The 12,317-nt window shown below is 44.8% G+C and overlaps 1 protein-coding gene across 1 annotated transcript in view; it reads right to left on the reverse strand.

Annotated features, from left to right (window-relative positions):
• Positions 1–12,317, reverse strand: part of DOP1B (DOP1 leucine zipper like protein B) — a 105,739-nt gene that overhangs the window by 57,254 nt on the left and 36,168 nt on the right. The window contains exons 6-12 of the mRNA XM_007470498.1: positions 11,958–12,081; positions 9,937–10,046; positions 9,203–9,317; positions 6,466–6,586; positions 3,440–3,559; positions 1,050–1,152; positions 149–340 (exon numbers count right to left, since the gene is read on the reverse strand). Of these exons, the coding sequence (XP_007470560.1) occupies positions 149–340; positions 1,050–1,152; positions 3,440–3,559; positions 6,466–6,586; positions 9,203–9,317; positions 9,937–10,046; positions 11,958–12,081 (885 nt within the window). The remainder of the gene's footprint in view (positions 1–148; positions 341–1,049; positions 1,153–3,439; positions 3,560–6,465; positions 6,587–9,202; positions 9,318–9,936; positions 10,047–11,957; positions 12,082–12,317) is intronic.

Here is a 12,317-nt window from a genome sequence, read left to right on the forward strand (position 1 = left end):
CTCCTACACTAAAGTTTTTATGAAGTGTGTGAGGATTTTAGAAGCGTGTTTTAGATATTACGATATATCTTCTAGTCTTTATCCCTACGCGGGAAGGTACAAGGTTCCGTCAGCCCAGAGAACCACTTCGGCTCCTCCCAGCACGTACCAAGCTTCCACTTGCAGGCTCCGTGTCCAGGTAGGAAGGCGGCATCTGGACCTTGCTGAGCACTTTGAAACATGTCTTCAAGGCATGCGTGAGTTCAGGTAAGCTTAGCACCTCCATTTCCTTGGCCAGAGGCTGCACCAGGCAGCCAAGCACCTGAGGGAGGTACTGGGTTTGCACCTCAGAGTAAAGTTCCTGTGAAACAGAGACATGGGTTTAATGTGTAACCAGTAGAAAATTCAAAAATTTTTTACAGCATTCCCAAATCAGAAAACAAAATAATATTTTTTGATCTAAATAAATTGATGGACGTTCTTCCTCTCCTTTCAGGTGGCTTTCCTCTTTCTAGCAGAAAATAATCGCCACATTTATTTCTATATTAAAGAAATCAATTTCTTTTGAGAAAATTAGCCAAGGGTGTGACTTTAACTAAGAAATGCATTTACTCTCTGGGACTTCCCTGGCAAGCCAGTGGTTAAGGCTCTGTGCTTCCACTGCAGGGGGCACAGGTTCCATCCCTGGTCGGGGAACGAAGATCCCACGTGCCGCGCAACACGGCCAAATAAATAAATAAAAATTTTAAAAAAGGACGTACGTTAACTCTCACTCTTAAATAACTGTTGTTATTTAGGATGGATGACACTCAGCTCATCATCTGGTTTCCATAATTTCAGCTCAGTCCACTTACAACTGGCTCAAAAGTTATAACCCCTTATATTAAAAGGACCTAAAAGAGACAACATCCAGCTACATCTTCCATGCTGAAACACACATTAACACAGTGCTATGTATTTAGGTAAAACTACTGCTCCAGTAAGTTTAGGTTCATAAAAAGGCCAACAACACTAATCAGAACGTAAGTAACAGCCAGCACTGGGCCATCTCCTTAGAGCAAAGGACCTACCAGGGGGATCACATCCAGGAGGAACACAAGGAGGGTGCAGAGCTCCGAGACTGTCGGGGGGGCACCGACGCATCTCCCGGCAGCGTGACTCTGCTTTGCGGGTCTGCGTGAGTCACAGGAAAGAAAAACAACTCTCTTATAATAATTTCAAGCGTTTCCTATGATTTCCAATAAAGTTGCTTATTCTATTTCAACCATAATGAAAGACAGCTTCTGCAGTTCTAATAATGAAGCTTTGGTGCCAAAAACTATCTAACATAGACAAGGGTCAATAAGTCTTGAATCTGCTTGTCTCCAAAACAGGTTCACTCTGACTTGAACTTCATCAGATCAGATGAGGGTGGTCCATGCCCACGTGGGATTTCCTACCCAGCAGATCTGGAGCTATCAACAGCAACAATTCCAGGCCCCCAGCCCCAAACCAAAGGCATGTTCCCGGGGAAAGAGCCTGGTGACAGAATGCAGGACAGCTGTTCAATTTGCTGTCAGAGCAACCAGAGACAGCTCCCTCCATGTCACCAGGAGCTCATCCCCAGGAGCTGCTTAGAATTTCTCAGCTCCCACAGAGAAGTGTAACTCCACTGGGCTTATCTTATTCTCAAGCTCAACACTTCCTTTTCAATAAGTAGGCAACTGGATACGTAAGTTAAAAAGTCAATATACTAGTTCCCAAAACAGTAATTTTGGATTCATCTAGCTATCACAGTACAGTTCAACCTGAGTTAATTTTCTTCGTTGTAAATTATTGCTTAGTTATCTTGGCATTTATCTTGGTAAGGGACTAAAGAACTGTATCCACTACATCTGGGAGATTCTGCTGCTGGGTGCCGGCTCTAAAGAGACCCATGCATCTGTGTGTAAAGAGACAGGACCAACACGGTCACCAGAGTACTATTTGCAACAATGAAAAGACTGAAACTGGTTTATTCACACACTGGACTACTATAACTAAGATGAATGAACTAGGTGTATATAAATCTCCAAAGGGCTGTGGACCACATCCCACACCCCAAAACAACACATTGCAAAAAGTTATATACAACTTGATAGTATTTATATAAAATTTGAACAGACAAAACAGACTATATCATTTCTGGATACACATGTTATAAAAACACAGATATCACAGGACAGACATGAATTTTAGAACAGTGATGAAAGCTGGGATAAAAGGAGGGAAAAGTGCTGGGAAGGTGGGGAGTTAGCTCTATCTGGGTAGCAACATTTTATTCCTTTAATAAAAAAGGTGTGAAAAACAATGATCAAGTGTGGTCTATAATTTCAGCAATGGGTGCATGAGTGTCTGATGTCATTTCCCATCCTTTCTTACATTGGAATGTTTCATAGTTAATTTTGTTGTTTTTTTAAAGAAAGCACTTCTCGTAACTCTGAAATGGAACTAAGCTGACCAAGATACACTCTAGCCTCAGTAAAACATGGCCTTGCTGTCCGCCGTGGATCCGATTACAATTAATTTACTCATCACAGGTTTGAACGCCTGCTGGGGCCTGGCACCAGACGAGGCAAAGGGCATGGCAGGAGCAGCTGGGACGTCGGGCATGCCTGGTTCTAATCTCAGCTGCTGCCGACCTGCTGTGCAATGTCACACAAGGTACTTCACATCTCTGAGCTCCGGCTTTCTTATATGATGGATGGGCCTGCTTCTCCTGGGAGTGTCCAGGGCATGGCCCACGGCAAACGTTAATAAGTTATGCTTTGATTACAGTCACAGGTACTGAAGACATTGCGAGAACACAGAGCATTCCAAAGGACGTGACAAGAATGAAGTTTCATAGCATGACTCACAGGACAAAATGGGGTTTGAGAGATTACATCAGTCCTCCTTCACAGCGAAAATCACACGGGAAAGGACTCCACAGGAAAGTTTGCTGTCCTGAGCACGCCACTGCCAGCAATTTGGAGGTGGTGCAATTCACCAGATTGAAAGTGGCGGGAAGGCTGATTATAGTAGCTTAGAACACGAATGCTTTCATCTGAACAGTTACACACTAATTTCAATAAGAATTTAAGATGACTGATGATTTCAAAAACACTCTTTCCAGTCCCAGGACCACAAAACTAAGCTTCTCGAATAGATTAGGGCTCCAAGGGCACCATGCAAAGAAAGCCGATTAGATCGACCTAACCAGAAAATGCACAGATGAGTTTCTGCAGTTCGACTTTAACAAGGAAGCTTCAGTATCATGTGAACCTTCTCAATGGCACTGTTTTTAGTTCTATTATGATTTTAAGTGAATTCAATCGTGTACTCAGCAGAGACGACCCAGCATTAGCGAGTTAAGTATAATCTGACCACAACAAGCAGCTACGAAACCATGACACCCTCAATTCCTTCCCACATGTTCACAAGCCCTGAACTGGAGGCTTACCTAAAACAGTCCTCAAAGCACCTTGTCATGTAATCCCAGAGGAAGTCTGTGCTTAGGGATGTGATGAGCAAATTCACTGTTTTAACAATCTCAGAGGCATTTCTGTTTTCTTTTATTGTACTGTAAAGGAAGAGGAATATTCATAAATATATCTATGAAAAAACCTGTATTACGGGAATGCCATGTCTGAAAGACGAATTCACCGTACCATTTACAACTTATTTCTAGAGAGACTGACAAACTCGGTCATAGATAAAAAGTATTACTGTTCTTACATAGGGAAGAGAATGCATCATGCCATCCTAAACAGTATTTATACTGATCCATTCCCTCAGAAGTAAGCTTAAGAGCTATTGTAGGACTTCCCTGGTGGTGCAATGGTTAAGAATCCGCCTGCCAATGCAGGGGACACGGGTTCGAGCCCTGGTCCGGGAAGATCCCACATGTCGCGGAGCAACTAAGCCCGTGCACCACAACAACTGAGCCTGCGCTCTAGAGCCTGCAAGCCACAACTACTGAGCCTGTGCGCCACAACTACTAAGCCTGCGCTCTAGAGCCCACAAGCCACAACTACTGAAGCCCGTGCGCCTAGAGCCCGTGCTCCACAACAAGAGAAGCCACCGCAACGAGAGGCCCATGCACTGCAACGCAAGAGTAGCCCTTGCTCGTGGCAACTAGAGAAAGCCCTCACGCACCAATGAAGACCCAACACAGCCAAAAACAAATAAATAAATACGTAAATAAATTAAAGAAAAAAGAGCTATTGTAAAAAAGAATGTTATACGGAAAACCAGTTTTAGTCCAACCATAGGTAATTACATACACTATTGGTGGAATAACATAGTACAGGCATTTAGGAGGGAAATTTGGCTAACATTTAAATGCACATCTTCTGTGACTAAGGAAATTTATTCTAGGGATTTATCCTACAGATTTCCTTGTAGAGGTACACAGAAATGTCGGCAAAGGGGGACTTCCTTGGTGGTCCAGTGTTAAGACACTGCACTTCCAATGCAGGGGGCATGGGTTCAATTCCTGGTCGGGGAACAAAGATCCTTCATGCTGCACAGCTCGGCCAGGAAAAAAAAAAAAAAAAAAGATGTAGGCATAAGGATATCATGACAATGTCATTTTGAGGCAGGAGATAGATGGGCTCCAGGCTAGGCATTTACAACTGGCCTCCTGTTTACATTCGTTGGGGCAGGAAAAACGGTGGGCTTCAGGCTGGACACTTACAACTAGCCTCCTGTTTGCATTTCCTGAGACAGGAGATAGATGGGCTCCAGGTTAGGCATTTACATCCAGCCTCCTGTTTGCACTTCGAAAGAGAAATAAGAGCAGAAACAGAGTAAATAGCCAGGCTTTGTCTCCTGAGGACACTTTACGATAACAGTCATGGCAGGAACAGAGAGGGGCTAAACCCTGTCTGAGTAAAAGATGGAGAGGTCACATATTTCCCATCCTTGGGGCAAGGGAGACATGCCGTGTGCGCAGAAAGGCTCCTTGGGGGTCAGAAAGGAGGGGGCGCCACCCCACAATAGGTGATGCCAAGGCCCCCGCCATGGGCCTCTGGGCTGGAATCCGTCCTGGAAAAAAGCTGCACACACATATCAGGGAGGGTCCTAGGGCAGGTCAGGTGTGGAAAAAGAAACTTAAATAAACGGTTTCTCTGTGTGCTCTCCCACTTGTTGTGCTGTGCCTCTAATAATAAACTTTGCACCTGCTTTTACAGTTTTTGCCTCCCTGAAACAGTCTTGCTTTCAAACGGAAGCAAGAGCCAGGGAAAATTTGAGTCTAGCCTCTTGCCCTTGCTGGTCTAGTGGCTAGGATTCCTGGTTTTCATCCAGGCTGACCAGGTTCAATTCCTGAGCAGGGAACTAAGAGCTTGCTTCAAGCCACCACTTACTGCTGCTGCCTCTCCGAGATCAATTTTAAAATATTGAAAAAGTGGAAACCGCCCAAAAGTCAATCGATAAGAGATTGGTCAATCAGTCAGGATTCCTTAAATAAGTGTAACTCCTTACTGAGGACCTAAACGCAACCACTATCCTCCACAGGAGAAGAGTGTAGAGCTATTCACAACTTGCGTCAAAAAAAAACAAACAGGCAACTAAACAGGTACCGTAACTCCACCTTAAAAATAAATGATAGGCACCTGTGTACTTATGCGCTGAAAATCTGAAAAGAAATACAAATGTTTTATGTTTTTCTCTGAAGGGCAGTGGGATTATGGATAATATCTTTTCCCTTGATGCCTTCAAATACTGGTATCCTCTACCATGAACATGTATTACTTTCATATCAGGAAAACAATAAACTACTCTCATTCTGCTAGAAAAAAGCAAACACTAAAGACTCTTCGTACACTCACAATTAATAAACCAGAAAAATCTTCTAATCGACTTAAATTTTTAATACACCCAATGCCGAGTCAGGGAGAAGGAAATTATATTAAGAGTAAAGTAAAAAGGAAGAGGTTGTACTACCTTAGAAAGTACAAAGACAGAACAAAACACAGGGCTGACGGCCTACACACATTAAGTTATCGCCATGCCCGCTGTCTCCCAAACCCCACTCACCCTGCCTCCAGGGCCCTAGAGCGCCTTCATGCCCCTGGAGTGCCCTCGCCTTGCTCCCTGCTACCCGGCTTCTGACTGGTCTCCTGAAGACTCACACCCACTCGCCCCACTTCCTGACCTGACCTCCCGCCGGCCCTCCTCCCTGTCACTCACCACTTGTAAACCAGACCCAGTTGCCTTTGTTCAGCAACTTTTCACACTTGACCAGTAAATACGGTTTGTACTTCCCAGTGTGGGGCAGAGACAAGATCAAACTCCTTTTAATCATCACAATATTCAATAGGGAATAGTCGATTCATATTGATTAAGAGCACAGGTTATTTTAAGGCGTGGCCTGACCCTCTGCATCCCCACTTTCTTGAGCACATCACAATTTATGGTAAACAGAGAAAAAAAATCATGGCATTAGGGAGGGAGGAAGAGTGAAGTTGGAAGCCCCACCAGTACCTTATCAGTGAATTTCCACTCTGAGTGTAGCTCAGTTTAAGATCAGAGCCGAGAGCATCTCTGCAGTAAGAATAAAACGCCCGGATGACTTCAAGAAACAAATTCCCAACAACTTGAGGCCCTGCAATTGAAAAGAAAATGTCCCGATAAATAAATTAATAATCAAAATGTTTTTTTAAAAATCCATTGTAAACCAGTGACAAACGTATAAAGCGTATTGAGAGTAACTCTATCTAACACATAGATAATTTATATAGTCTTAAATGTATGGAAACTTTAGTTGCGACAATGACACCTTTAGCTGGAGGAATAACATCTGTGAAAACAGCCAACATTTTTGTACAGCTTACTGTGTGCCGGCCACTGTTCTAAGCATTCTATAACTATTAACTTATTTAATCCTCACAATAGCCACAGAACCAGGTATGCAATCAGGTAGGCTGTCCTGATTACAAGGGGACAAGAGGACTGAGGCCCAGAGGCTGAATAACTTGCCCCAGGAAGATTCTCGAAGGAGGCAGGGAGCGGGCTAAATGTTTTAAGTGTGCAGAAACTGCCTGGCCAGAGGCCGTCACTCCACAGAAGCACCAACAGAGTAGGGCAACTTCCTATTCTGCATTCTTTAACTGATGAGCTAGAGTGACACAAAAGAAATAACACCAACCCAGAAACGCCTCAGATGGCACAAAAGAACTGGACCCTGCCAGATAGGCAGTTGGAAGGCGGCTGGACATTTCTGCTCCACAAACATCAACCAGCAGGCCTGATGGGAGGGCGTGACTTCCCACTCATGTATTCAGAGGAATGAACACAGGATGATTCAGAGAAAACAAAAGCTCTATCAAACAAGGAATCAGCAAATAATCTAAACTCTTACGCTTCCAAAGACAAAAGGTCTCTTTTTCACGATAAGCCCCAGGTGTATTTTATCTATAGCGTAACACTGCCAAATGCTTTTTACTAGTGAAGGAAAGCTTGTGGTCAAGATTCAAGGGGAAGAAATGAGGACGTGGCTAAAGCTTGGTGGCCAAAGCACAGATAAGACTGACCTATGACCCTCCTATGCCTTCTAGTCTACATTATCAATCCACTCCTTTGCCCTTCAAGTGTGTCTTTCCTTGGAAAACTGAATTATCAGATAGGACGAATTTGCTGGGATGGGGCAGAAGCCTGCCATTCACCCCACCTCCAGAAAATATGACCTGGAGCCCAAGCTAGCTCAATGCTTTACTTGGCTCACGTCAAGGCCTTGACGTAAAACACCCATCTCCACGGGTGGAGCTTGGAGGCACAAAAAGCTTCGTGCTCTGACTTTGGTCAAGAGCAGCCAGGGCTGCACCTGTCCTGGTACCCAAGTTCACTGGTGTTACATGAGTAACATCTCGGGAATGGGCCGTCCGAGTGCCATCAAGGAAGCATCAGAGTCCTGACGAAGAGGGCTCAGGCTCTGGAGTCAAACAGACTTCAGAGTTTGAGTCCCAGCTCCTGGGTGGCCCCTGGCAAATGACTCAGCCTTGCTCAACCTTAGTCTCTCCCTCCGTAAAATGTGTATAGTAAGAAAATCTACCCCAGGGTTGTTGGAGGTACAGAAGTATGCAAGGAGATGCGTATTAACGATGCACAAAATAACTGCTCAAAAAAATGTCACCATTACTATTAACAACAGTGAAAACACACCAGGACCTCAGTCTCCCTTCCGTTTCCCTTGTTTCCCTCTGTACACCTAGAGCCTAGCACCTTCCCTGCTGCACAGATGCCCCACGCCCGTCTCTGAATGCATAAACAAAGGGTCCCCATCCTGAGGTCAGAGGGAGGAGGAACTTAACGAACACCCTCAGCTCTCGTTCTCTGCAAACGGCGCCTGGATAGTGGGCACGTCCTGAGCACTCAGATGATGTCATCAGGGATGAATCCCACGGAGAAGGGGGTTTCCTTCCCCGTTACCGTGTTCAAGGGATGAGATGTTGAGATCTTAACAGTGAATGGATACTGGGGCAGTTACTTTTTTTTTTTGCGGTACGTGGGCCTCTCACTGTTGCAGCCTCTCCCGTTGCGGAGCACAGGCTCTGGACGCGCAGGCTCAACGGCCATGGCTCACGGGCCCAGCCGCTCTGCAGCATGTGGGATCTTCCCGGACCAGGGCACGAACCTGTGTGCCCTGCAACGGCAGGTAGACTCTCAACCACTGCGCCACCAGGGAAGCCCCAGTTTCTTTTTTTTAAAGGAAGGGAGAGAAGGTCACTTTCCTCAATGGGTGCCCAGAGGACCACGGTATATAAGGGGCAACCCTTTTGGAACCAGAGTCTAATTCAAACCCCTTCATTTGACGGAGGAAAACAGTGAGGCCCAAACAGCAGAAGGGGCTTGCCCAGGGTCACAAGGCAAGAAGATGGAGGAATGTCCCCTATTTGCTTGAGAATACAATCAAGGCTCAGTTGAAGAAATGATTTGATTGAAGAAACATTCTCACGAGGTCAGTACTGTACGTGCCCTGCAGGCACGCGCGCAGATGAGCGCAACAGCTCAAAGGTATTATAATTTCTTCACAGAAACGTTCAAGTAATTGTGCAAAACTTTTAAGTGGTGCCCAGATGATGAAAACTGAAACACACAGCATGACTAAACTACTTTAAGATTCTGAACTTCCAAAGATTAAACTGTATATTCTAAATAACACGTTGATTGTATCTCACCGGAGTTTTAATGATGTATGACGGTAAAGCTCATCTAATGTTACCTATTTCTGGCTTGTCAAGCAGACTGATAAGGATGCGGAAAGGCTTCAGGTACGTGTGGTGGCGTTCCTCTATGTCAGCATCAGGGAACTTCTGGTGCAGTATCTCAGCCAGACCCTGTTTTTTTTTTTTTAAAGCCACATATTAGGGTATTATATAAAGTACAGTATGACTTTATTGGTTGTTCTAGTTGTTAAATGCTCTGGGACAGAAGTAAAAGCAGTCATGCAGCACGAGGTGACTACAGTCGGCCCTCCATATCGTGGGTTCTGCAGATTGAAAATATTCAGGAAAAAAAATGCCAGAAAGTTCCCAAAAGCAAAACTTGAATTTGTCGTGCACTGGCAACTACTTATATAGCATTTACACTGTATTCTACAACTATTTACAAAGCATTTACATCGTAAGTAATCTAGAGATGATATCATAAGTAATCTAGAGACGGGTTAAGGTATGAGGATGAGTATAGGTTATATGCAAATACTAGGCCAAGTTATAAATATGAGGGACTTGAGCATCTGCTGATTTTGGTATCCATGGGGGTGGGGTGGGGTAGGGGGGTGCTGGAATCAATCTCCTGCAGATTCCAAGGGACAACCATACATGTGACTTTCTCAACCATGTACTAAGGAACAGGCCCCCTTGTCTACTTCTGAGGTCCCACAAGGGACTCCACTGAAGAACCATGGTCAGAAATGCCCTAATTGGGATCTACTTTCCAGAAATGCTCCTTTACCTCAACTAAAAGATCCTTGGAATATTTCTCAAAAAAATACAAGGACTGGTCTTCATAAGAATTTGAGATTTCCGATTCCGGCACAATGGTATTTCCTTTAATATCTGAACCTATAAAAGAACAAGCACCATGAGCTGTAAAGAAATCTATACATTTAAAGTACATCTTATTGTGCAAAGGTCTCATACTCTGACATTTTTGTTTGTTTCTTTTTTGGTTTTTTTTTTTTGCGGTACGCGGGCCTCTCACTGTTGTGGCCTCTCCCGCTGCGGAGCACAGGCTCCGGACGCGCAGGCTCAGCGGCCATGGCTCACAGGCCCAGCTGCTCCGCGGCACGTGGGATCTTCCCAGACCGGGGCACAAACCCGTGTTCCCCGCATCGGCAGGCGGACTCCCAACCACTGCGCCACCAGGGAAGCCCCTAACGGTTTTGTTTTGTTGGGTTTTTTTTTGCTCTGACATTATTAAAAATAGAATTCCTCCAACAGAAAACCAAAATCAGAACCAGCAAAACCGAGACCTATTTTCTTCTGACAGTGGTGGGCCAGGGATCAGACAGGCAGAACTCCATCTCAACGGGCATCAATTTAGTTTTACCCCAAGAATTCATTCTGAGTGTCTTCGACAAGTATGGTTACAAGGATCTAATGGAATGAGTATCATTTTTAAAAACCAGTATTTATTTGTATGGCGCTATGTAAAAATCAAGGTATTCTCAACTATATGCCCTCATTTTGAGCCTTGGTTAAGTCTCTAAGGTCCTCGGGGCAAGGAACAGCATCTTTCTAAGCAGAGAGTCTGGACTCCTGGGGTCGTGGCTAAGCAAGTCGGGGCCGGTCCTGTCTACATACAGTGTGCCGAGCCCCACTGGAAGGCAGCCATGCGTTTAACAAAATCATCCTTTGAACAAAAATGCTCAAAAAGCCTGTAAATATCCTTCTGGAAACCTTCGTAAGCTTCTGTGCTATGACTTCTGGAAGTTTTACAACTAGGGGAAGAAAAGGTTAAGAGGACTTTCTGACATTGGTATGAGAAGATCTATGAGGGTTGGAAAAAAAAAAAGCTGAGAAGCAGACGATTTTTAGGGCAGGAAAATACTCTGTGTGACTGTAACGGTAGACGCATGTCATTATACCTTTGTCTAAACCCACAGAATGCACAGCACCAAGTGTGAACCCCTGTGTAAAGAGCCGACTGTGGGTGACGATAAGGTATCAGTGTAGGTTCCTCGACTGTAATAAACGTGCCACTCCAGTGGGTGATGCCGTTGATAGGGTAGGCTGTACTTGGCGGGGAGGAGTGGGGAGGTGGGAACTCTCTGGACCTTTCTCTTAGTTTTGCTGTGACCCTAAAACTGCACTAAAAAAATAAAGTCTTTCTAAAACAAAAACTACGGATTTTTTTCACAATCGCTCTGTAAACCGCCTTCTCTTAGGTACATGGACTTGGGAATTTTAGGCCCTGTGATTTCCTGGACTTGTCCCCCTGAAGCCTTCCATCCAACCAACAGTCAACGGCGCTTTTCCTACAGGTCTGCAGTCTGTTCACAAGAACACATGCTCACAGAAACATGAACCAGGGTTCTCATGCTCTTCCAAAGTCATCCAAATATCTCCCCAAACGTGTCAATGCCACAAACGTTCCCATCCAGACAAAACTTTCTTTTACATATATTCCATGTTTCTGGGCTTTCTCACACACAGTCTTACCCCATGAAACTCCTACCTGAATAAGGCTTAGCGACCATCATTTTGTTGTCTTCCAAGCTTCTTAAAATGGAATTCGGTTAACATTTTAAAAATCCCATTACTTCCTTTTTTTATGTAACAGCTGCAAAATAACCAAAGCTGCGGGGTAGGCAGCAGAACTCAGCTGACCAGTGCCAATTCAGTCACCGTGTGATCTTTCCACACTTTGTGATTCAGAAATGTATCAACAAGATTGTGACTTTATTCCAAAAATCAGCACTCAAAGGTTTCACCTTAACTCTGACTTTTCAACTCCCACATATTACTCAGTACCTAGTAACCACGCGTAAAGCCTTCTGTTCAGAGACATATCTCTTCTCAGGAGGGTCTGGGTGGCAGCCGAGAGGATGCGCACCATGTCGGATCTGAGCAGGGGGATGGCTCTCTCGTTGGAATCCTATGAGGAGGAAAGAGAAAACTATACTGCAAGGAGGTAACATAGTAAATCACCGGCTTTCCGACACGTGACCCCTCCTCACCAGTCTACAAAAGCTTTATCTTAAAGAGGCGGTTCTCAAAAGGGGTTGGTTTTTCACACGCTGCCCAGGGAAAGAAGCTATTCAATTCTCGCTACGGAAACACCACCCTCACAGAAATGACCGAGGACCCTGAATGGCTGAAAGCGAAGAGCGG

Source organism: Lipotes vexillifer, unplaced genomic scaffold (assembly GCF_000442215.2).
Source record: "Lipotes vexillifer unplaced genomic scaffold, Lipotes_vexillifer_v1.1 scaffold402, whole genome shotgun sequence".
NCBI lineage: Eukaryota > Metazoa > Chordata > Mammalia > Artiodactyla > Lipotidae > Lipotes > Lipotes vexillifer.